The sequence below is a fragment of the Staurois parvus genome, unplaced genomic scaffold (genome assembly GCF_062004578.1).
Source record: "Staurois parvus isolate SC_StPar_1 unplaced genomic scaffold, SC_StPar_1.0 ptg000162l, whole genome shotgun sequence".
Lineage (NCBI taxonomy): Eukaryota > Metazoa > Chordata > Amphibia > Anura > Ranidae > Staurois > Staurois parvus.
This window is the reverse complement of record NW_028317958.1, coordinates 7322222-7348553: the sequence shown is the minus strand read 5'-3', so window position 1 is coordinate 7348553 and position 26332 is coordinate 7322222. Positions and strand designations below refer to the sequence as shown.

The window sequence follows — 26332 nt, the reverse complement described above, 5'->3', positions numbered from 1 at the left end:
ATATGGACTACAAACATGTTTGAACCCCTTTAATGTTATTACATTGGGGGGCAGGGCTACTGGTCGTTTATAGAAGGTAGCTGTAAAGGAAGATTTTGTTCAGTGCAGCTCACATAAAAGACATGTACAATGCATTCCGGGCAAGATCAACAGGTATTTTCTGTATTTACTGAAAATGCTTTTAGCACAAAAAAAGAAAAAAAATTCTAATGACTGAGCTGCAACATCTTGCATTCATGCTTTTGGGTTTAGTTCTCCTTTAAGTTGGGCCTGTTAACTGGTCTTTGAAGTAGTAGTAAGGGTTGGATAGTAAGCAGAAACTAAGTTTGGGGGTATCTGGCCTTCTTAGAAGTTGTTCAAAAAGGGTTAGAAGTGTTTAATTATTATATGCTCTGCTACACTCAAAGTACAATTCAAAGTTGATAATAGTGGAATAGTAATTTAAAGAGCAACTCAAATTTCTCTTGTAGTTGGGAGAATGACTAATTTCTTGTGAGGAGTATATTATGAGAAGAAATTTTATACCGTATGAGGACCCCCCATGAATATCTATTGGCCCATCATAGTGATGGGCAGTCTTACTGGCTGACAGAAATGCACAGAAGTCAGAAAGTAGCAGGCAATGCAGTCAACAAGTGCCAAAGCTTTTCCTGAGATTCATTGGTGACAGTGTGCTTTCAGAAACTCTTGGTGCTCACACTTCACATCTTCAGCAGTTTTCCTCTCGCCCCTTCAGTGAAAGGGTCTCTTTAAATAGTACCTCAGTCTGTCTTTACTAGACTCCTGTAATGCTTTGTATAGCAGCATTAAAAATTGGTAGCGGAAGAGGCACCACTGTAAGCCAATCAGATTTTAATTAATTTTATAGTGTTGTGCATCTAAAAAACAGAGCTTGCCAATATGAAAAGAGGGCACAGAGACCCCTGATGATTTGCTGTCCCTTCACTATCCACAGTCTGTATTGCTTTGAGTGCAATGCAAACCAAGACGTAATGCTCCGAGTGCAGTAAATGGTCGGGGTGTTGTATAGTGCCTGACAGGGAAGTAAGGATTATAAAACAAACGGACCAGAATTGCAGGTAAACCACTATGCTAGTGCACAAAAAATATTTTAACTGTATTCTTAGCCGTTTGCATTTTTAAGATTTGAAAAACAAAAAAACGATGAAAGGAGAATAAATATTATAAATAAATTATTATTTTGAATTCCCTAATAGGCACTTATAACAATCTGTCGTTGAATGCATCCCTCTCTGGGAGTGGATGCCATTAATGTATTGCATCTGGTTCCCATCCAGTGAACAATAATGATGCTTGACAAGTACGATTAAATAGTAAAAACACTGACATAGCAAGCAATGTGAACAAAGAAACAAGCCTGCCACGGTTTCACTATGGACAAGGTGCAATTCCTAAGTAGAACTTCAAATGCGTGATCTGAGTGTGGTTCAGAGTGATCTGGAATATACTTTGGAAAATTATGACAAAGTGACACCACATAGCTGCTTTGACATTTTCCTTACAAGACTTCTATGTGAAGTCCTACAACACCAACCTCTTCTCTTAATCCTTCAGGGTCCTCCACAAAAACAAGGACCTCCCCTTGACCAGCACTGATTGTTTCCACAGTGAATGGTGCTGGTCTTTTCACCATGTTTCCAGTTGGATCCACACCTGTAAAAATATTAAATATAAAACACTTCAGTTATGGACGTCACGGATCTCTGGCACGCTCCTCTTTTTTGCTTTGACACAAAACATGCACAAACAATGGAGCAGTTAGAAATATGTGAAATAAATGATACATTTCACAAAACGTTCTTAATACTGCTTTGTTTTGGGATTATTTTTGAATTAGTGGATCCTTTCTAAAGAGAACAAGCACAGTGACTGAATTTTCTAGCAGTATGGTTCCATATGTCATTTCACTTGTTATACACCACCAGCACTTTCAGTATAGGTTAAGCTTCCTTACAAAGCTACCTTTCCAAAAAGTTATTGTGTTTCCTGCCCAACACCACAATCCAGAAATTTACCAAGCTCTACCTGCTCACCACTTTATTGGAAACCCTGCTCAGGTGTTAGAGAAGGTAAAGCCTCCCCCGCTTCGTGCCAGTCTGAAAAAGTGCTGGTAAAGCTTAAAATGAACATTGTATAAACAGTAAGGGCAATGTTTTGGTTTTTTTTCAGTAAAAACTAAAAATGTACTTTATTTAAAAGTTACACCACCTCTTATACTGGTTTATACTGTCATTAAACTATTTTTTTTAAAACCATACAGAAGTTCATAAGAAACATTTTCTACCCTCCTTATCTGAAGCAGATTTGTTTGAAATCCCATTAAAAACAGTGATCAATAGAGACCTGCCTCCTTAAATTGGTTGTCAATGGAGATGTGGACCCTTTCATTGGCAAATTGAGACCTGGCCCCTTACATTGGTGGCCAGTGGGGAAGTAAATTCTAACACTGATGGTCAGGGAAAAGTGGCCCATCACAGTGGTTACCTGTGGAGAAGGTGGTCCTTAACAGTGGCAGTCAGTGGAAAAGTGGTTCTTACATACTGTATGTGATCAGTAGAAGAGTGACCCTACACATTGGTGGTCATTAGAGAAGTGCTCCCTTACACTGGAAAACAGTGGAAATGTTCCCTTTATACTGGCGGTCAGTGGACAAGCAGCCCCATATACTGGCGGTCAGTGGACAAGCAGCCCCTTATACTGGCGGTCAGTGGACAAGCAGCCCCTTATACTGGCGGTCAGTGGACAAGCAGCCCCTTATACTGGCGGTCAGTGGACAAGCAGCCCCTTATACTGGCGGTCAGTGGACAAGCAGCCCCTTATACTGGCGGTCAGTGGACAAGCAGCCCCTTATACTGGCGGTCAGTGGACAAGCAGCCCCTTATACTGGCGGTCAGTGGACAAGCAGCCCCTTATACTGGCGGTCAGTGGACAAGCAGCCCCTTATACTGGCGGTCAGTGGACAAGCAGCCCCTTATACTGGCGGTCAGTGGACAAGCAGCCCCTTATACTGGCGGTCAGTGGACAAGCAGCCCCTTATACTGGCGGTCAGTGGACAAGCAGCCCCTTATACTGGCGGTCAGTGGACAAGCAGCCCCTTATACTGGCGGTCAGTGGACAAGCAGCCCCTTATACTGGCGGTCAGTGGACAAGCAGCCCCTTATACTGGCGGTCAGTGGACAAGCAGCCCCTTATACTGGCGGTCAGTGGACAAGCAGCCCCTTATACTGGCGGTCAGTGGACAAGCAGCCCCTTATACTGGCGGTCAGTGGACAAGCAGCCCCTTATACTGGCGGTCAGTGGACAAGCAGCCCCTTATACTGGCGGTCAGTGGACAAGCAGCCCCTTATACTGGCGGTCAGTGGACAAGCAGCCCCTTATACTGGCGGTCAGTGGACAAGCAGCCCCTTATACTGGCGGTCAGTGGACAAGCAGCCCCTTATACTGGCGGTCAGTGGACAAGCAGCCCCTTATACTGGCGGTCAGTGGACAAGCAGCCCCTTATACTGGCGGTCAGTGGACAAGCAGCCCCTTATACTGGCGGTCAGTGGACAAGCAGCCCCTTATACTGGCGGTCAGTGGACAAGCAGCCCCTTATACTGGCGGTCAGTGGACAAGCAGCCCCTTATACTGGCGGTCAGTGGACAAGCAGCCCCTTATACTGGCGGTCAGTGGACAAGCAGCCCCTTATACTGGCGGTCAGTGGACAAGCAGCCCCTTATACTGGCGGTCAGTGGACAAGCAGCCCCTTATACTGGCGGTCAGTGGACAAGCAGCCCCTTATACTGGCGGTCAGTGGACAAGCAGCCCCTTATACTGGCGGTCAGTGGACAAGCAGCCCCTTATACTGGCGGTCAGTGGACAAGCAGCCCCTTATACTGGCGGTCAGTGGACAAGCAGCCCCTTATACTGGCGGTCAGTGGACAAGCAGCCCCTTATACTGGCGGTCAGTGGACAAGCAGCCCCTTATACTGGCGGTCAGTGGACAAGCAGCCCCTTATACTGGCGGTCAGTGGACAAGCAGCCCCTTATACTGGCGGTCAGTGGACAAGCAGCCCCTTATACTGGCGGTCAGTGGACAAGCAGCCCCTTATACTGGCGGTCAGTGGACAAGCAGCCCCTTATACTGGCGGTCAGTGGACAAGCAGCCCCTTATACTGGCGGTCAGTGGACAAGCAGCCCCTTATACTGGCGGTCAGTGGACAAGCAGCCCCTTATACTGGCGGTCAGTGGACAAGCAGCCCCTTATACTGGCGGTCAGTGGACAAGCAGCCCCTTATACTGGCGGTCAGTGGACAAGCAGCCCCTTATACTGGCGGTCAGTGGACAAGCAGCCCCTTATACTGGCGGTCAGTGGACAAGCAGCCCCTTATACTGGCGGTCAGTGGACAAGCAGCCCCTTATACTGGCGGTCAGTGGACAAGCAGCCCCTTATACTGGCGGTCAGTGGACAAGCAGCCCCTTATACTGGCGGTCAGTGGACAAGCAGCCCCTTATACTGGCGGTCAGTGGACAAGCAGCCCCTTATACTGGCGGTCAGTGGACAAGCAGCCCCTTATACTGGCGGTCAGTGGACAAGCAGCCCCTTATACTGGCGGTCAGTGGACAAGCAGCCCCTTATACTGGCGGTCAGTGGACAAGCAGCCCCTTATACTGGCGGTCAGTGGACAAGCAGCCCCTTATACTGGCGGTCAGTGGACAAGCAGCCCCTTATACTGGCGGTCAGTGGACAAGCAGCCCCTTATACTGGCGGTCAGTGGACAAGCAGCCCCTTATACTGGCGGTCAGTGGACAAGCAGCCCCTTATACTGGCGGTCAGTGGACAAGCAGCCCCTTATACTGGCGGTCAGTGGACAAGCAGCCCCTTATACTGGCGGTCAGTGGACAAGCAGCCCCTTATACTGGCGGTCAGTGGACAAGCAGCCCCTTATACTGGCGGTCAGTGGACAAGCAGCCCCTTATACTGGCGGTCAGTGGACAAGCAGCCCCTTATACTGGCGGTCAGTGGACAAGCAGCCCCTTATACTGGCGGTCAGTGGACAAGCAGCCCCTTATACTGGCGGTCAGTGGACAAGCAGCCCCTTATACTGGCGGTCAGTGGACAAGCAGCCCCTTATACTGGCGGTCAGTGGACAAGCAGCCCCTTATACTGGCGGTCAGTGGACAAGCAGCCCCTTATACTGGCGGTCAGTGGACAAGCAGCCCCTTATACTGGCGGTCAGTGGACAAGCAGCCCCTTATACTGGCGGTCAGTGGACAAGCAGCCCCTTATACTGGCGGTCAGTGGACAAGCAGCCCCTTATACTGGCGGTCAGTGGACAAGCAGCCCCTTATACTGGCGGTCAGTGGACAAGCAGCCCCTTATACTGGCGGTCAGTGGACAAGCAGCCCCTTATACTGGCGGTCAGTGGACAAGCAGCCCCTTATACTGGCGGTCAGTGGACAAGCAGCCCCTTATACTGGCGGTCAGTGGACAAGCAGCCCCTTATACTGGCGGTCAGTGGACAAGCAGCCCCTTATACTGGCGGTCAGTGGACAAGCAGCCCCTTATACTGGCGGTCAGTGGACAAGCAGCCCCTTATACTGGCGGTCAGTGGACAAGCAGCCCCTTATACTGGCGGTCAGTGGACAAGCAGCCCCTTATACTGGCGGTCAGTGGACAAGCAGCCCCTTATACTGGCGGTCAGTGGACAAGCAGCCCCTTATACTGGCGGTCAGTGGACAAGCAGCCCCTTATACTGGCGGTCAGTGGACAAGCAGCCCCTTATACTGGCGGTCAGTGGACAAGCAGCCCCTTATACTGGCGGTCAGTGGACAAGCAGCCCCTTATACTGGCGGTCAGTGGACAAGCAGCCCCTTATACTGGCGGTCAGTGGACAAGCAGCCCCTTATACTGGCGGTCAGTGGACAAGCAGCCCCTTATACTGGCGGTCAGTGGACAAGCAGCCCCTTATACTGGCGGTCAGTGGACAAGCAGCCCCTTATACTGGCGGTCAGTGGACAAGCAGCCCCTTATACTGGCGGTCAGTGGACAAGCAGCCCCTTATACTGGCGGTCAGTGGACAAGCAGCCCCTTATACTGGCGGTCAGTGGACAAGCAGCCCCTTATACTGGCGGTCAGTGGACAAGCAGCCCCTTATACTGGCGGTCAGTGGACAAGCAGCCCCTTATACTGGCGGTCAGTGGACAAGCAGCCCCTTATACTGGCGGTCAGTGGACAAGCAGCCCCTTATACTGGCGGTCAGTGGACAAGCAGCCCCTTATACTGGCGGTCAGTGGACAAGCAGCCCCTTATACTGGCGGTCAGTGGACAAGCAGCCCCTTATACTGGCGGTCAGTGGACAAGCAGCCCCTTATACTGGCGGTCAGTGGACAAGCAGCCCCTTATACTGGCGGTCAGTGGACAAGCAGCCCCTTATACTGGCGGTCAGTGGACAAGCAGCCCCTTATACTGGCGGTCAGTGGACAAGCAGCCCCTTATACTGGCGGTCAGTGGACAAGCAGCCCCTTATACTGGCGGTCAGTGGACAAGCAGCCCCTTATACTGGCGGTCAGTGGACAAGCAGCCCCTTATACTGGCGGTCAGTGGACAAGCAGCCCCTTATACTGGCGGTCAGTGGACAAGCAGCCCCTTATACTGGCGGTCAGTGGACAAGCAGCCCCTTATACTGGCGGTCAGTGGACAAGCAGCCCCTTATACTGGCGGTCAGTGGACAAGCAGCCCCTTATACTGGCGGTCAGTGGACAAGCAGCCCCTTATACTGGCGGTCAGTGGACAAGCAGCCCCTTATACTGGCGGTCAGTGGACAAGCAGCCCCTTATACTGGCGGTCAGTGGACAAGCAGCCCCTTATACTGGCGGTCAGTGGACAAGCAGCCCCTTATACTGGCGGTCAGTGGACAAGCAGCCCCTTATACTGGCGGTCAGTGGACAAGCAGCCCCTTATACTGGCGGTCAGTGGACAAGCAGCCCCTTATACTGGCGGTCAGTGGACAAGCAGCCCCTTATACTGGCGGTCAGTGGACAAGCAGCCCCTTATACTGGCGGTCAGTGGACAAGCAGCCCCTTATACTGGCGGTCAGTGGACAAGCAGCCCCTTATACTGGCGGTCAGTGGACAAGCAGCCCCTTATACTGGCGGTCAGTGGACAAGCAGCCCCTTATACTGGCGGTCAGTGGACAAGCAGCCCCTTATACTGGCGGTCAGTGGACAAGCAGCCCCTTATACTGGCGGTCAGTGGACAAGCAGCCCCTTATACTGGCGGTCAGTGGACAAGCAGCCCCTTATACTGGCGGTCAGTGGACAAGCAGCCCCTTATACTGGCGGTCAGTGGACAAGCAGCCCCTTATACTGGCGGTCAGTGGACAAGCAGCCCCTTATACTGGCGGTCAGTGGACAAGCAGCCCCTTATACTGGCGGTCAGTGGACAAGCAGCCCCTTATACTGGCGGTCAGTGGACAAGCAGCCCCTTATACTGGCGGTCAGTGGACAAGCAGCCCCTTATACTGGCGGTCAGTGGACAAGCAGCCCCTTATACTGGCGGTCAGTGGACAAGCAGCCCCTTATACTGGCGGTCAGTGGACAAGCAGCCCCTTATACTGGCGGTCAGTGGACAAGCAGCCCCTTATACTGGCGGTCAGTGGACAAGCAGCCCCTTATACTGGCGGTCAGTGGACAAGCAGCCCCTTATACTGGCGGTCAGTGGACAAGCAGCCCCTTATACTGGCGGTCAGTGGACAAGCAGCCCCTTATACTGGCGGTCAGTGGACAAGCAGCCCCTTATACTGGCGGTCAGTGGACAAGCAGCCCCTTATACTGGCGGTCAGTGGACAAGCAGCCCCTTATACTGGCGGTCAGTGGACAAGCAGCCCCTTATACTGGCGGTCAGTGGACAAGCAGCCCCTTATACTGGCGGTCAGTGGACAAGCAGCCCCTTATACTGGCGGTCAGTGGACAAGCAGCCCCTTATACTGGCGGTCAGTGGACAAGCAGCCCCTTATACTGGCGGTCAGTGGACAAGCAGCCCCTTATACTGGCGGTCAGTGGACAAGCAGCCCCTTATACTGGCGGTCAGTGGACAAGCAGCCCCTTATACTGGCGGTCAGTGGACAAGCAGCCCCTTATACTGGCGGTCAGTGGACAAGCAGCCCCTTATACTGGCGGTCAGTGGACAAGCAGCCCCTTATACTGGCGGTCAGTGGACAAGCAGCCCCTTATACTGGCGGTCAGTGGACAAGCAGCCCCTTATACTGGCGGTCAGTGGACAAGCAGCCCCTTATACTGGCGGTCAGTGGACAAGCAGCCCCTTATACTGGCGGTCAGTGGACAAGCAGCCCCTTATACTGGCGGTCAGTGGACAAGCAGCCCCTTATACTGGCGGTCAGTGGACAAGCAGCCCCTTATACTGGCGGTCAGTGGACAAGCAGCCCCTTATACTGGCGGTCAGTGGACAAGCAGCCCCTTATACTGGCGGTCAGTGGACAAGCAGCCCCTTATACTGGCGGTCAGTGGACAAGCAGCCCCTTATACTGGCGGTCAGTGGACAAGCAGCCCCTTATACTGGCGGTCAGTGGACAAGCAGCCCCTTATACTGGCGGTCAGTGGACAAGCAGCCCCTTATACTGGCGGTCAGTGGACAAGCAGCCCCTTATACTGGCGGTCAGTGGACAAGCAGCCCCTTATACTGGCGGTCAGTGGACAAGCAGCCCCTTATACTGGCGGTCAGTGGACAAGCAGCCCCTTATACTGGCGGTCAGTGGACAAGCAGCCCCTTATACTGGCGGTCAGTGGACAAGCAGCCCCTTATACTGGCGGTCAGTGGACAAGCAGCCCCTTATACTGGCGGTCAGTGGACAAGCAGCCCCTTATACTGGCGGTCAGTGGACAAGCAGCCCCTTATACTGGCGGTCAGTGGACAAGCAGCCCCTTATACTGGCGGTCAGTGGACAAGCAGCCCCTTATACTGGCGGTCAGTGGACAAGCAGCCCCTTATACTGGCGGTCAGTGGACAAGCAGCCCCTTATACTGGCGGTCAGTGGACAAGCAGCCCCTTATACTGGCGGTCAGTGGACAAGCAGCCCCTTATACTGGCGGTCAGTGGACAAGCAGCCCCTTATACTGGCGGTCAGTGGACAAGCAGCCCCTTATACTGGCGGTCAGTGGACAAGCAGCCCCTTATACTGGCGGTCAGTGGACAAGCAGCCCCTTATACTGGCGGTCAGTGGACAAGCAGCCCCTTATACTGGCGGTCAGTGGACAAGCAGCCCCTTATACTGGCGGTCAGTGGACAAGCAGCCCCTTATACTGGCGGTCAGTGGACAAGCAGCCCCTTATACTGGCGGTCAGTGGACAAGCAGCCCCTTATACTGGCGGTCAGTGGACAAGCAGCCCCTTATACTGGCGGTCAGTGGACAAGCAGCCCCTTATACTGGCGGTCAGTGGACAAGCAGCCCCTTATACTGGCGGTCAGTGGACAAGCAGCCCCTTATACTGGCGGTCAGTGGACAAGCAGCCCCTTATACTGGCGGTCAGTGGACAAGCAGCCCCTTATACTGGCGGTCAGTGGACAAGCAGCCCCTTATACTGGCGGTCAGTGGACAAGCAGCCCCTTATACTGGCGGTCAGTGGACAAGCAGCCCCTTATACTGGCGGTCAGTGGACAAGCAGCCCCTTATACTGGCGGTCAGTGGACAAGCAGCCCCTTATACTGGCGGTCAGTGGACAAGCAGCCCCTTATACTGGCGGTCAGTGGACAAGCAGCCCCTTATACTGGCGGTCAGTGGACAAGCAGCCCCTTATACTGGCGGTCAGTGGACAAGCAGCCCCTTATACTGGCGGTCAGTGGACAAGCAGCCCCTTATACTGGCGGTCAGTGGACAAGCAGCCCCTTATACTGGCGGTCAGTGGACAAGCAGCCCCTTATACTGGCGGTCAGTGGACAAGCAGCCCCTTATACTGGCGGTCAGTGGACAAGCAGCCCCTTATACTGGCGGTCAGTGGACAAGCAGCCCCTTATACTGGCGGTCAGTGGACAAGCAGCCCCTTATACTGGCGGTCAGTGGACAAGCAGCCCCTTATACTGGCGGTCAGTGGACAAGCAGCCCCTTATACTGGCGGTCAGTGGACAAGCAGCCCCTTATACTGGCGGTCAGTGGACAAGCAGCCCCTTATACTGGCGGTCAGTGGACAAGCAGCCCCTTATACTGGCGGTCAGTGGACAAGCAGCCCCTTATACTGGCGGTCAGTGGACAAGCAGCCCCTTATACTGGCGGTCAGTGGACAAGCAGCCCCTTATACTGGCGGTCAGTGGACAAGCAGCCCCTTATACTGGCGGTCAGTGGACAAGCAGCCCCTTATACTGGCGGTCAGTGGACAAGCAGCCCCTTATACTGGCGGTCAGTGGACAAGCAGCCCCTTATACTGGCGGTCAGTGGACAAGCAGCCCCTTATACTGGCGGTCAGTGGACAAGCAGCCCCTTATACTGGCGGTCAGTGGACAAGCAGCCCCTTATACTGGCGGTCAGTGGACAAGCAGCCCCTTATACTGGCGGTCAGTGGACAAGCAGCCCCTTATACTGGCGGTCAGTGGACAAGCAGCCCCTTATACTGGCGGTCAGTGGACAAGCAGCCCCTTATACTGGCGGTCAGTGGACAAGCAGCCCCTTATACTGGCGGTCAGTGGACAAGCAGCCCCTTATACTGGCGGTCAGTGGACAAGCAGCCCCTTATACTGGCGGTCAGTGGACAAGCAGCCCCTTATACTGGCGGTCAGTGGACAAGCAGCCCCTTATACTGGCGGTCAGTGGACAAGCAGCCCCTTATACTGGCGGTCAGTGGACAAGCAGCCCCTTATACTGGCGGTCAGTGGACAAGCAGCCCCTTATACTGGCGGTCAGTGGACAAGCAGCCCCTTATACTGGCGGTCAGTGGACAAGCAGCCCCTTATACTGGCGGTCAGTGGACAAGCAGCCCCTTATACTGGCGGTCAGTGGACAAGCAGCCCCTTATACTGGCGGTCAGTGGACAAGCAGCCCCTTATACTGGCGGTCAGTGGACAAGCAGCCCCTTATACTGGCGGTCAGTGGACAAGCAGCCCCTTATACTGGCGGTCAGTGGACAAGCAGCCCCTTATACTGGCGGTCAGTGGACAAGCAGCCCCTTATACTGGCGGTCAGTGGACAAGCAGCCCCTTATACTGGCGGTCAGTGGACAAGCAGCCCCTTATACTGGCGGTCAGTGGACAAGCAGCCCCTTATACTGGCGGTCAGTGGACAAGCAGCCCCTTATACTGGCGGTCAGTGGACAAGCAGCCCCTTATACTGGCGGTCAGTGGACAAGCAGCCCCTTATACTGGCGGTCAGTGGACAAGCAGCCCCTTATACTGGCGGTCAGTGGACAAGCAGCCCCTTATACTGGCGGTCAGTGGACAAGCAGCCCCTTATACTGGCGGTCAGTGGACAAGCAGCCCCTTATACTGGCGGTCAGTGGACAAGCAGCCCCTTATACTGGCGGTCAGTGGACAAGCAGCCCCTTATACTGGCGGTCAGTGGACAAGCAGCCCCTTATACTGGCGGTCAGTGGACAAGCAGCCCCTTATACTGGCGGTCAGTGGACAAGCAGCCCCTTATACTGGCGGTCAGTGGACAAGCAGCCCCTTATACTGGCGGTCAGTGGACAAGCAGCCCCTTATACTGGCGGTCAGTGGACAAGCAGCCCCTTATACTGGCGGTCAGTGGACAAGCAGCCCCTTATACTGGCGGTCAGTGGACAAGCAGCCCCTTATACTGGCGGTCAGTGGACAAGCAGCCCCTTATACTGGCGGTCAGTGGACAAGCAGCCCCTTATACTGGCGGTCAGTGGACAAGCAGCCCCTTATACTGGCGGTCAGTGGACAAGCAGCCCCTTATACTGGCGGTCAGTGGACAAGCAGCCCCTTATACTGGCGGTCAGTGGACAAGCAGCCCCTTATACTGGCGGTCAGTGGACAAGCAGCCCCTTATACTGGCGGTCAGTGGACAAGCAGCCCCTTATACTGGCGGTCAGTGGACAAGCAGCCCCTTATACTGGCGGTCAGTGGACAAGCAGCCCCTTATACTGGCGGTCAGTGGACAAGCAGCCCCTTATACTGGCGGTCAGTGGACAAGCAGCCCCTTATACTGGCGGTCAGTGGACAAGCAGCCCCTTATACTGGCGGTCAGTGGACAAGCAGCCCCTTATACTGGCGGTCAGTGGACAAGCAGCCCCTTATACTGGCGGTCAGTGGACAAGCAGCCCCTTATACTGGCGGTCAGTGGACAAGCAGCCCCTTATACTGGCGGTCAGTGGACAAGCAGCCCCTTATACTGGCGGTCAGTGGACAAGCAGCCCCTTATACTGGCGGTCAGTGGACAAGCAGCCCCTTATACTGGCGGTCAGTGGACAAGCAGCCCCTTATACTGGCGGTCAGTGGACAAGCAGCCCCTTATACTGGCGGTCAGTGGACAAGCAGCCCCTTATACTGGCGGTCAGTGGACAAGCAGCCCCTTATACTGGCGGTCAGTGGACAAGCAGCCCCTTATACTGGCGGTCAGTGGACAAGCAGCCCCTTATACTGGCGGTCAGTGGACAAGCAGCCCCTTATACTGGCGGTCAGTGGACAAGCAGCCCCTTATACTGGCGGTCAGTGGACAAGCAGCCCCTTATACTGGCGGTCAGTGGACAAGCAGCCCCTTATACTGGCGGTCAGTGGACAAGCAGCCCCTTATACTGGCGGTCAGTGGACAAGCAGCCCCTTATACTGGCGGTCAGTGGACAAGCAGCCCCTTATACTGGCGGTCAGTGGACAAGCAGCCCCTTATACTGGCGGTCAGTGGACAAGCAGCCCCTTATACTGGCGGTCAGTGGACAAGCAGCCCCTTATACTGGCGGTCAGTGGACAAGCAGCCCCTTATACTGGCGGTCAGTGGACAAGCAGCCCCTTATACTGGCGGTCAGTGGACAAGCAGCCCCTTATACTGGCGGTCAGTGGACAAGCAGCCCCTTATACTGGCGGTCAGTGGACAAGCAGCCCCTTATACTGGCGGTCAGTGGACAAGCAGCCCCTTATACTGGCGGTCAGTGGACAAGCAGCCCCTTATACTGGCGGTCAGTGGACAAGCAGCCCCTTATACTGGCGGTCAGTGGACAAGCAGCCCCTTATACTGGCGGTCAGTGGACAAGCAGCCCCTTATACTGGCGGTCAGTGGACAAGCAGCCCCTTATACTGGCGGTCAGTGGACAAGCAGCCCCTTATACTGGCGGTCAGTGGACAAGCAGCCCCTTATACTGGCGGTCAGTGGACAAGCAGCCCCTTATACTGGCGGTCAGTGGACAAGCAGCCCCTTATACTGGCGGTCAGTGGACAAGCAGCCCCTTATACTGGCGGTCAGTGGACAAGCAGCCCCTTATACTGGCGGTCAGTGGACAAGCAGCCCCTTATACTGGCGGTCAGTGGACAAGCAGCCCCTTATACTGGCGGTCAGTGGACAAGCAGCCCCTTATACTGGCGGTCAGTGGACAAGCAGCCCCTTATACTGGCGGTCAGTGGACAAGCAGCCCCTTATACTGGCGGTCAGTGGACAAGCAGCCCCTTATACTGGCGGTCAGTGGACAAGCAGCCCCTTATACTGGCGGTCAGTGGACAAGCAGCCCCTTATACTGGCGGTCAGTGGACAAGCAGCCCCTTATACTGGCGGTCAGTGGACAAGCAGCCCCTTATACTGGCGGTCAGTGGACAAGCAGCCCCTTATACTGGCGGTCAGTGGACAAGCAGCCCCTTATACTGGCGGTCAGTGGACAAGCAGCCCCTTATACTGGCGGTCAGTGGACAAGCAGCCCCTTATACTGGCGGTCAGTGGACAAGCAGCCCCTTATACTGGCGGTCAGTGGACAAGCAGCCCCTTATACTGGCGGTCAGTGGACAAGCAGCCCCTTATACTGGCGGTCAGTGGACAAGCAGCCCCTTATACTGGCGGTCAGTGGACAAGCAGCCCCTTATACTGGCGGTCAGTGGACAAGCAGCCCCTTATACTGGCGGTCAGTGGACAAGCAGCCCCTTATACTGGCGGTCAGTGGACAAGCAGCCCCTTATACTGGCGGTCAGTGGACAAGCAGCCCCTTATACTGGCGGTCAGTGGACAAGCAGCCCCTTATACTGGCGGTCAGTGGACAAGCAGCCCCTTATACTGGCGGTCAGTGGACAAGCAGCCCCTTATACTGGCGGTCAGTGGACAAGCAGCCCCTTATACTGGCGGTCAGTGGACAAGCAGCCCCTTATACTGGCGGTCAGTGGACAAGCAGCCCCTTATACTGGCGGTCAGTGGACAAGCAGCCCCTTATACTGGCGGTCAGTGGACAAGCAGCCCCTTATACTGGCGGTCAGTGGACAAGCAGCCCCTTATACTGGCGGTCAGTGGACAAGCAGCCCCTTATACTGGCGGTCAGTGGACAAGCAGCCCCTTATACTGGCGGTCAGTGGACAAGCAGCCCCTTATACTGGCGGTCAGTGGACAAGCAGCCCCTTATACTGGCGGTCAGTGGACAAGCAGCCCCTTATACTGGCGGTCAGTGGACAAGCAGCCCCTTATACTGGCGGTCAGTGGACAAGCAGCCCCTTATACTGGCGGTCAGTGGACAAGCAGCCCCTTATACTGGCGGTCAGTGGACAAGCAGCCCCTTATACTGGCGGTCAGTGGACAAGCAGCCCCTTATACTGGCGGTCAGTGGACAAGCAGCCCCTTATACTGGCGGTCAGTGGACAAGCAGCCCCTTATACTGGCGGTCAGTGGACAAGCAGCCCCTTATACTGGCGGTCAGTGGACAAGCAGCCCCTTATACTGGCGGTCAGTGGACAAGCAGCCCCTTATACTGGCGGTCAGTGGACAAGCAGCCCCTTATACTGGCGGTCAGTGGACAAGCAGCCCCTTATACTGGCGGTCAGTGGACAAGCAGCCCCTTATACTGGCGGTCAGTGGACAAGCAGCCCCTTATACTGGCGGTCAGTGGACAAGCAGCCCCTTATACTGGCGGTCAGTGGACAAGCAGCCCCTTATACTGGCGGTCAGTGGACAAGCAGCCCCTTATACTGGCGGTCAGTGGACAAGCAGCCCCTTATACTGGCGGTCAGTGGACAAGCAGCCCCTTATACTGGCGGTCAGTGGACAAGCAGCCCCTTATACTGGCGGTCAGTGGACAAGCAGCCCCTTATACTGGCGGTCAGTGGACAAGCAGCCCCTTATACTGGCGGTCAGTGGACAAGCAGCCCCTTATACTGGCGGTCAGTGGACAAGCAGCCCCTTATACTGGCGGTCAGTGGACAAGCAGCCCCTTATACTGGCGGTCAGTGGACAAGCAGCCCCTTATACTGGCGGTCAGTGGACAAGCAGCCCCTTATACTGGCGGTCAGTGGACAAGCAGCCCCTTATACTGGCGGTCAGTGGACAAGCAGCCCCTTATACTGGCGGTCAGTGGACAAGCAGCCCCTTATACTGGCGGTCAGTGGACAAGCAGCCCCTTATACTGGCGGTCAGTGGACAAGCAGCCCCTTATACTGGCGGTCAGTGGACAAGCAGCCCCTTATACTGGCGGTCAGTGGACAAGCAGCCCCTTATACTGGCGGTCAGTGGACAAGCAGCCCCTTATACTGGCGGTCAGTGGACAAGCAGCCCCTTATACTGGCGGTCAGTGGACAAGCAGCCCCTTATACTGGCGGTCAGTGGACAAGCAGCCCCTTATACTGGCGGTCAGTGGACAAGCAGCCCCTTATACTGGCGGTCAGTGGACAAGCAGCCCCTTATACTGGCGGTCAGTGGACAAGCAGCCCCTTATACTGGCGGTCAGTGGACAAGCAGCCCCTTATACTGGCGGTCAGTGGACAAGCAGCCCCTTATACTGGCGGTCAGTGGACAAGCAGCCCCTTATACTGGCGGTCAGTGGACAAGCAGCCCCTTATACTGGCGGTCAGTGGACAAGCAGCCCCTTATACTGGCGGTCAGTGGACAAGCAGCCCCTTATACTGGCGGTCAGTGGACAAGCAGCCCCTTATACTGGCGGTCAGTGGACAAGCAGCCCCTTATACTGGCGGTCAGTGGACAAGCAGCCCCTTATACTGGCGGTCAGTGGACAAGCAGCCCCTTATACTGGCGGTCAGTGGACAAGCAGCCCCTTATACTGGCGGTCAGTGGACAAGCAGCCCCTTATACTGGCGGTCAGTGGACAAGCAGCCCCTTATACTGGCGGTCAGTGGACAAGCAGCCCCTTATACTGGCGGTCAGTGGACAAGCAGCCCCTTATACTGGCGGTCAGTGGACAAGCAGCCCCTTATACTGGCGGTCAGTGGACAAGCAGCCCCTTATACTGGCGGTCAGTGGACAAGCAGCCCCTTATACTGGCGGTCAGTGGACAAGCAGCCCCTTATACTGGCGGTCAGTGGACAAGCAGCCCCTTATACTGGCGGTCAGTGGACAAGCAGCCCCTTATACTGGCGGTCAGTGGACAAGCAGCCCCTTATACTGGCGGTCAGTGGACAAGCAGCCCCTTATACTGGCGGTCAGTGGACAAGCAGCCCCTTATACTGGCGGTCAGTGGACAAGCAGCCCCTTATACTGGCGGTCAGTGGACAAGCAGCCCCTTATACTGGCGGTCAGTGGACAAGCAGCCCCTTATACTGGCGGTCAGTGGACAAGCAGCCCCTTATACTGGCGGTCAGTGGACAAGCAGCCCCTTATACTGGCGGTCAGTGGACAAGCAGCCCCTTATACTGGCGGTCAGTGGACAAGCAGCCCCTTATACTGGCGGTCAGTGGACAAGCAGCCCCTTATACTGGCGGTCAGTGGACAAGCAGCCCCTTATACTGGCGGTCAGTGGACAAGCAGCCCCTTATACTGGCGGTCAGTGGACAAGCAGCCCCTTATACTGGCGGTCAGTGGACAAGCAGCCCCTTATACTGGCGGTCAGTGGACAAGCAGCCCCTTATACTGGCGGTCAGTGGACAAGCAGCCCCTTATACTGGCGGTCAGTGGACAAGCAGCCCCTTATACTGGCGGTCAGTGGACAAGCAGCCCCTTATACTGGCGGTCAGTGGACAAGCAGCCCCTTATACTGGCGGTCAGTGGACAAGCAGCCCCTTATACTGGCGGTCAGTGGACAAGCAGCCCCTTATACTGGCGGTCAGTGGACAAGCAGCCCCTTATACTGGCGGTCAGTGGACAAGCAGCCCCTTATACTGGCGGTCAGTGGACAAGCAGCCCCTTATACTGGCGGTCAGTGGACAAGCAGCCCCTTATACTGGCGGTCAGTGGACAAGCAGCCCCTTATACTGGCGGTCAGTGGACAAGCAGCCCCTTATACTGGCGGTCAGTGGACAAGCAGCCCCTTATACTGGCGGTCAGTGGACAAGCAGCCCCTTATACTGGCGGTCAGTGGACAAGCAGCCCCTTATACTGGCGGTCAGTGGACAAGCAGCCCCTTATACTGGCGGTCAGTGGACAAGCAGCCCCTTATACTGGCGGTCAGTGGACAAGCAGCCCCTTATACTGGCGGTCAGTGGACAAGCAGCCCCTTATACTGGCGGTCAGTGGACAAGCAGCCCCTTATACTGGCGGTCAGTGGACAAGCAGCCCCTTATACTGGCGGTCAGTGGACAAGCAGCCCCTTATACTGGCGGTCAGTGGACAAGCAGCCCCTTATACTGGCGGTCAGTGGACAAGCAGCCCCTTATACTGGCGGTCAGTGGACAAGCAGCCCCTTATACTGGCGGTCAGTGGACAAGCAGCCCCTTATACTGGCGGTCAGTGGACAAGCAGCCCCTTATACTGGCGGTCAGTGGACAAGCAGCCCCTTATACTGGCGGTCAGTGGACAAGCAGCCCCTTATACTGGCGGTCAGTGGACAAGCAGCCCCTTATACTGGCGGTCAGTGGACAAGCAGCCCCTTATACTGGCGGTCAGTGGACAAGCAGCCCCTTATACTGGCGGTCAGTGGACAAGCAGCCCCTTATACTGGCGGTCAGTGGACAAGCAGCCCCTTATACTGGCGGTCAGTGGACAAGCAGCCCCTTATACTGGCGGTCAGTGGACAAGCAGCCCCTTATACTGGCGGTCAGTGGACAAGCAGCCCCTTATACTGGCGGTCAGTGGACAAGCAGCCCCTTATACTGGCGGTCAGTGGACAAGCAGCCCCTTATACTGGCGGTCAGTGGACAAGCAGCCCCTTATACTGGCGGTCAGTGGACAAGCAGCCCCTTATACTGGCGGTCAGTGGACAAGCAGCCCCTTATACTGGCGGTCAGTGGACAAGCAGCCCCTTATACTGGCGGTCAGTGGACAAGCAGCCCCTTATACTGGCGGTCAGTGGACAAGCAGCCCCTTATACTGGCGGTCAGTGGACAAGCAGCCCCTTATACTGGCGGTCAGTGGACAAGCAGCCCCTTATACTGGCGGTCAGTGGACAAGCAGCCCCTTATACTGGCGGTCAGTGGACAAGCAGCCCCTTATACTGGCGGTCAGTGGACAAGCAGCCCCTTATACTGGCGGTCAGTGGACAAGCAGCCCCTTATACTGGCGGTCAGTGGACAAGCAGCCCCTTATACTGGCGGTCAGTGGACAAGCAGCCCCTTATACTGGCGGTCAGTGGACAAGCAGCCCCTTATACTGGCGGTCAGTGGACAAGCAGCCCCTTATACTGGCGGTCAGTGGACAAGCAGCCCCTTATACTGGCGGTCAGTGGACAAGCAGCCCCTTATACTGGCGGTCAGTGGACAAGCAGCCCCTTATACTGGCGGTCAGTGGACAAGCAGCCCCTTATACTGGCGGTCAGTGGACAAGCAGCCCCTTATACTGGCGGTCAGTGGACAAGCAGCCCCTTATACTGGCGGTCAGTGGACAAGCAGCCCCTTATACTGGCGGTCAGTGGACAAGCAGCCCCTTATACTGGCGGTCAGTGGACAAGCAGCCCCTTATACTGGCGGTCAGTGGACAAGCAGCCCCTTATACTGGCGGTCAGTGGACAAGCAGCCCCTTATACTGGCGGTCAGTGGACAAGCAGCCCCTTATACTGGCGGTCAGTGGACAAGCAGCCCCTTATACTGGCGGTCAGTGGACAAGCAGCCCCTTATACTGGCGGTCAGTGGACAAGCAGCCCCTTATATTGGCGGTCAGTGGAGAAGCAGCCCCTTATATTGGCGGTCAGTGGAGAAGCAGCCTCTTATTGGTGGTCAGTGGAGAATTTTGGTTAGTGGAGAAGTTCACTCTTACATTGGTGGCCAATCATGAAATTCCTCTTTGCAATCTTTAGAGTGCTTTTTGTATTCTCTAATTACATGCACCCAGTTTGTCTGCACCTAGAACAGACTGCTTCTACCAGACCATCCTAGTTTCTCACCCAGTGTGCCACCATTATTTCTTATGAACAATGGATTATGACTGCTTTGTGGGCAGACTATTTGCAATCACAAGATCATTGTTAAATGGTAGCTGTGCACCTTGGAATGCAGCAGAATGGTGTCCTTTAAGGCTACATAGTAAAATGGCTCCTTACAAAACCCAATATTACCAGCAGCCTAGAAAAAATAGATCCTTACATAACCCAATATAACCAGCAGCCTAGTCACCAAAATGAAAATCTTCCCTTTCATATTTTCTCACTAGGGCTTAGCAGCAATGGGTGTGCTAATGACATGTTCCACAGTTCTGCCACCACACCTCTGACTTTGCAAGATAAAACTTTCTCCTTTGGATTAGAGTGATCATGAAGATCTCCAGTGTAAGATGATAATTTGCGTGTTTACTCAAAACGAACATAATACATGAAATGACAGGGCAGCATATAAATCTAGTCTGCAAGGGCTGTATTTGCCAGTAAGTACTTAATTGGATATATCAATGGCTAAATAAAACAATGCTACTGGCTTCATAACTTTCAAAAAAGGATTTGGCAAAGTATTACATAATTGTTATTTTAAGAGAAAATCAAAAAACACATAACTACAAAATCACGTTTCCCATTAAGAACTTTAGCATGCCATATAAAAAGTTTCTAACCTCAGTTTGCAAATTCTAGCAATAATAAAGCACAAAGAAAATAATATAAGAACATAGGGGGCTGTTAATAAGAAAAATAAAATGGAAACCAACAGAGATGCTACCACCAGTGAACAAGATTTATCTTTTACACTTTCTGAAAATAAGATTAGGAATCGGATTATGGAGCAGATTATGGAGCTTGTCCATGCCCTAGTACCATAAAAAGAAGACTGCACACCGATGATGCCACTTCCTTTCAACAAGCTTTATTCTACAAATTAAGCTTGGGAAGGTGAAATGCGTTACAACAGTGCCTAGGTGGAGACCTACAGCATATATTGATTGACTGAATAAAGCTTATTGAAAGTAAGTGATGTCATCGCGGTGTAGCCTTCTCATCTTTTGGTAGGAATCCATTTAGTTAGTATATGGTCTTAACTCTGCTTTTTGCCTGTACATTTTCACCATATTTGTGCTTTTGAACTGCAAGTGAGCAAAAGTAGAGATTTAAGGGCACTTTTGGCTCAGTCTTAATAATGAAATAACATAAAACAACATAAATGCGTCAGCCCAAGCCAATGGCCATTTTAAGTAAAGTCACACTTTCTGAAAGCATGCAATCAAGATTTACTAATACTGAAAAACAGTATTCTATTTAAACTTGCACCTATTTTACAAAAAAAAACAAAAAACAAAAAACAAAAAAAAAAAAAAAAAGCTACCATAGCTTCCAACCGTGTCTGCAAATGTAAAAACACTACCGCCAGTCTGTGCATAGTTTGAATACAGAACACTTGCAGAAATGTAAATCGTTCACTTGATTGGCTTGTTGCTTTCCCCAGTGTGTCTTCAACAGATCGACCCTCCCACTCAAGCAAATGAAAAGTGACTGTAAGGCCTTTGTCAGTTTCAAGAGAGCAGCAGCAGATAAAAATTATATAAAATTACTTGGAAAATATATTTTTGACTTCAACACATCCTAAAAAGAAATGGGGATGGTTTGGAGTCAATTTTATTTTAAGGTTGCTTTTACAAAAATTCCACACCCCTATGATTCAGTGTGCCTGCAAACCTGAATTCGAGTTAGCAGGTCTCCCTCAATAGAGCAGTTAAGACGGGTAAATGTGTGAAATGGAGTCTAGAACTCAATGTGCTTAAAGTGGTTTGAAAGCCTCAAATGTTTATTTACCCTAACGCATTCTATGCATTGCGGTAAAAAAAAAAACCAAAAAAACGAAAAAAAAAAAAAAAAAACACACCTGTGTCACAGACTCCTCCCTTACCCCCCCTATACTTACCTGAGGCCGATGTTGATCCAGGGCTGTGCTTGAGACCTGCAGTTCTTCTGGCTCTGTCCCTCCTCAATGGTCAGACTGATAGCAGCAAGAACCATTGGCTCCTGCTCCAGTCAATCAAATTCAGCAATGAGGGGGCGGGGGGTGAGTGTCAATAGACACAGGACAGGGAGGCTCCGGAGCAAACCTGCATGAGTGTCCCCGTGGAAACCAGTTTTCCATGGGGTCACTGGGTGGGGGGGGGGGGGGGGGGGGAGAGCCAGGAGCACCAGCGGGGGGACAGAGAAGGGGAGGATCGAGGCTGCTCTGTGAAAAACTATTACACACAGCAGGTAAGTATATGTTTATCATTTTAATTTTAAGAAATGGAAGCTTTAATATCATTTTAAGAAAGAAATGATGTACCAAAACACTATGGGATAGATTTATAAAAGCATGAATGTGACATTCATATGTTCTTTCCAACAGAGATGGATTCACCTGCAGTAAACATTTGATGAATGTCACATTCACAGCTTTATATGCCACTACATGTAGGGAACTCTACCGAGGCCTCAAACGAGAGCAGCTTTTACCTCTTCCATACGCTCTGGCTTTCTTTGGATTCAGCTTGGGCTTTAGAGGAGCTCCAGGTTTCAATTTAGCTTTTGGGAACTGTGACAAGTAGGTCATCACTGAGTGTTCATCTACATCGGGGTGAATGATCTCTTCTGGGGTGATCACCTGTAACAAAACGGTTTAAGAGGTCTTTAAAAAGAATGCTTAAATATGCTAAACACAGTGATCCTAAAAATAAAAAGGTTTTATAAGGACACATAATTACTTTCATGTGCTACAGAACTGCACAGCAAACACAAATCTCGTATGCTATATAATGTTAAACTTTCCATGGGTTCAAACAAAGTATAGCAAAGGAATGCAATGATGCCATGTACGACTTGCACTTCACATGTCTGAAGCTAATAAAGCAAGAACAAAATTTTATTTTTTAACCACCTTTGGAAGAACTTGTACCTGAAATACAGTTGCTTGGGAAGCCATGACGATTTGATTGCCTGGACCAATCCTAACCAAGATATATAGAGAGGAGCTCATTGTGTCATTAAGGTGGTCAATTTCTTCAGCATAAGTGGCTAGTTAATACTATAGGGTATCCTATCATTTAAATTAATGCGGAAGTAGGGTAGATAGAGGGGAATCCAAATAAAAGGGTATGAGGAGTACAGAGAAAAAAAAAAAAAAAAGTTCAGGGACGGGAATTGAGGGCTCCCAATTTCGCCTTAATTACCCCACTACTGAGTGAAAGAGTATGTGCACGTAAAAGGCTGGACATGGAGATTCACAGGGAGGTTAAAAAAAAAAAAAAAGAAAAACACTTCCTTAGCAAACAAGAGTTTATGCTATCGCCACATCGCTAACATCTGAATGTGCTCGAATCCACTGAGCCAAGGGTTCAATGGCGAGGGTGAATAAGAGGACCGAGAGGGGTCACCCCTGCCGAGTGTCATTTGAAATAAAAAAACAAACAAAAAAAAACCCTGATTTCAAACCAGAATATTTCATACAAGACCAGCATTTTCTTTTACATGAGATCCAATTGCCCTTGCATGGGGATAAACAGATCCTGGTGAACATGTTAAAAACCTGCTTAGCACCCAAGTTTCAGGTTTGTGAAAAGCAAGCTACCTCAATTTCCCCAATAAAACAACTTTTTACAGACGTGTTGTTAATATTTCACTTAATTCTACCTAAACCCGAGACAAACTCTAATTGACATGTGTCACCTTTATGGCATTGCTCATTCATGCATGTATCTTCTCTAAGGTTTACTGGGATTTATAGTAATTGTGGGGAGCAAGGTATAAAAAGCACAGTACTGAGAGCTTAACTCTCAATGCTATACAGTTAATATATCTTTTATTCAACAGCTTTACTTCTGTAATTCTATGAATTCTTTTTCCACATGAAATAGTTATTTAGGCCTCTTGAAGATAGTGTCAAAGGACATGGAGTGCTGAGACGGAGCAGCAGCTAACACTGGAGAATGGTGCATTTGTTGGGCCGAGATATATATCTATATCTATATCTATATAAATTTATTTTAGGACAACTCAGTTGTCAAAGTAAGATGGGGAAAAAATAAAAAATAAAATGGGAGAGTGAAGCTCCTTCATCGTCACCTGGAATGGGTCCTTTTGATGCATTCCTAAAAAAGACTTTATGGAACCACACAGGTAATACCAGTCAGAAATTAGTGATATTTTAAAGTACTCTTCAGCCTAGCACACACAATCAGAAAATCAGATTACTTAGAAAAATAAATAAATAAAAAATAAATAAAATAAAATAGCTGTCGGAAGGATCGTACGATAATCTGATCGTTAGCACACAGCTTTCAACAACCGATCACAAAAATGTCCAAAAAGGGACAAGCACAAACATTTTTCTTATAGAATGACAAACACTAGAGAGAGTACAGTAATAATTGGGGGGAAAAAAATAAAAATAAACGAGAGATCAAGATCACCAATGCTCGGGAACAAAAAACACAATATATGACATCACTTCTGAAGTTGCATTCTGTTGTACGAGAATTTTCATAATCTCTTCAGTTTTCGATATAAGACTAGCATGCAAAAAAACAGATGACCATTTGTCCGATATTCATATTGTGTGTACAGGGCATTATATCATAACAATCTACTGAGCTAGAGCCGATTAGATCATACAGCCACTCAAACTCTTTTGCTGCACTTAACACTGGCATAACCTGCCTTCTGAAATTGTTCCAGAAACCAGCAGAAAATCACATACCTATCTGGTCTCAGTTTATCTGAGACTATAAGCATAGTCAACATTCCTGAGCCCTGATGAAGAGAACCGTTTGGGCCAATGAAGTGAACCAGCTTTTTCTGTTACGATACAATTTTATCATTAACAGCTTCCCTGCTGCTATATCTGTCTATATATTTATATCTATATATACACATACATATACACACACACACACACACACACACACACACACACACACACACACACGTGATTTTGCATTTCCAGATAGGGGGTGCGCACGCCCTACCCGCGCCATTGGCGACCTCAGCTGTTCATCACTGGGTCCCGGCCGGTGATTCCCCGCTGGCACCCAGCGATCACCGGGAATCACTGACGGGGGAGAGGTCTGTCTGTATGTAAACAATACAGATCTCTCCCCTGTCAGCTCCTGCACACTGCTTTGTATTGCTCTGCACAGCAATGCAAAGCAATGTGCTATCACAGTAAAGCACACAGTAAACCCTTTGATCGCCCCAGATGTTAACCCCTTTCAGCCCAGTGTCATTAGTACAGTGTCAGTACTTTTTTATTAGCACTGATCACTGTATTCGTTTCACTGGGGATGACAGTGACCGTTAGTTCCCATCCAGTGTCAGAATGCCCTCCACAATCCCACTATGAGTCGCTGATTGCCGCCATTGCTAGTCAGTCTTTTGTTTATAGTGCAAAAAAATAAAGGAAGAGGTGATCAAAAATCACTGAAAGAAAAAAGCGCCATTTGTGGGAAAAAAAGGACATAAATTTCATAAATATTTGGGTGCAGTGATGCATGACCACGTAATTGTCAGTTTAAGTAATGGAGCGCCTTATCACAAAAAATAGCCTCGTCAGGAAGGGGGGGTAAATCCTCTGGAGGGTAAAAACTTTGAAATCTTGGACTGGTATATGCATGGATTTTAAACACTGGGTTTTACTTCAGTTTTAAAGGGGCGCCCCAGTTTTGTGAAGTGCTCCAAAACCAGAGCTAGAGTGCTCAGTGAGAATTCAATTGACCTGCTGAAAAAAATCCACATCCATGGTCTCATTTTTACGTTCCGTCAGAAGAAAAATCAAATGATACCTGGACCACCTAATGTGCTCATTTGTCACTTTCTGCATCCTTAATGGTCCACAACCTTGCGTTTTCCTGCAGCAATACTGTCTGTACACCTGTCAGATTCCACATCTGGAATAGCATGTTGCCCTGTTGTGTTGTCCTCTCAGTAGAGAGCAAAGATGGGCTAACTAAACAGTACATACTCATTAAGCGCACCCACTACTGACCCTGTGACAAAGCAGAGAAATGTGGACATTCTATATATATATAAAAAATTTATTTTTTTTTTTTTTAATTCCAATACAAAATTCTATCCAAACACATGGCATGACATGAAGTCCACATTTATAACACAATGCTGTCAAACATTATCACATGAATCACGATCTTCACAAGCATAGTCTACAAATTCTAAAAATGCTCTTAGTCATGAAGACGTGAAGATTTTGCAAAATCACAGACACAAATCTATCAGTGTAATGAAATACTTGCTGGAGAAGAAAACAATTTTAAATATTAAAAATAAAATAAAAAGGCATAAAGTATCTAATAAACACTTACCTGAGGAACTCCCAACCAATCATCTGCTTGCTGCATAGCCTCTCGAGCATTATCAACTGGCTTGTTGGGGTCCCACGACTCCCAGTCAGGACACAAACCTGCAGAAATAATGTAATCCATTTATTTGTGTGGCAACATGGACACCAAAATCAGTATATTTTTACAACACGCAACTAGTAGATTTCCAGATGTTGTGTAGCTACAAGTATAAGCATGTACTTCCAACTACCTGAATTACCTTATTATACTCTTGGCTAGCAGGGAATGCTGAAATTGCAGTTCCACAGCAGCTGGAGATCTACTCGTTACCCATTATAATTGTGTTCTATAAAGAAGGAAAAGAAAAAGGGTCTTTAAAAACGGAAAGGTACAGCCAAAGCCCATTTGGCTGTACTTCTCTGGTTGACCACAGGAGTGCAATTTGTTCTGCACTCCTGTGACTCGTTTTCAGCAGACAGCGGGCTGACGTCACTCAGTTGGTCCAGGCAGGAGAAAGATCCAGACTTTGAAGTTGGCCACAGCCCAGTGCTGCAGTAAGCTGGGGGGGTTGC

General features: G+C 51.0%; 1 protein-coding gene across 1 annotated transcript in view; it reads right to left on the bottom strand.

Annotated features, from left to right (window-relative positions):
* The window catches only part of LOC149463049 (filamin-B-like), a gene marked incomplete at its 3' end in the record, with an annotated part of 254729 nt that overhangs the window by 108337 nt on the left and 120060 nt on the right, over positions 1-26332 (bottom strand). Inside the window, exons 3-5 of the mRNA XM_089676035.1 lie at positions 25782-25879; positions 21925-22072; positions 1556-1674 (exon numbers count right to left, since the gene is read on the bottom strand). Coding sequence (XP_089532161.1) covers positions 1556-1674; positions 21925-22072; positions 25782-25879 — 365 coding nt within the window. The remainder of the gene's footprint in view (positions 1-1555; positions 1675-21924; positions 22073-25781; positions 25880-26332) is intronic.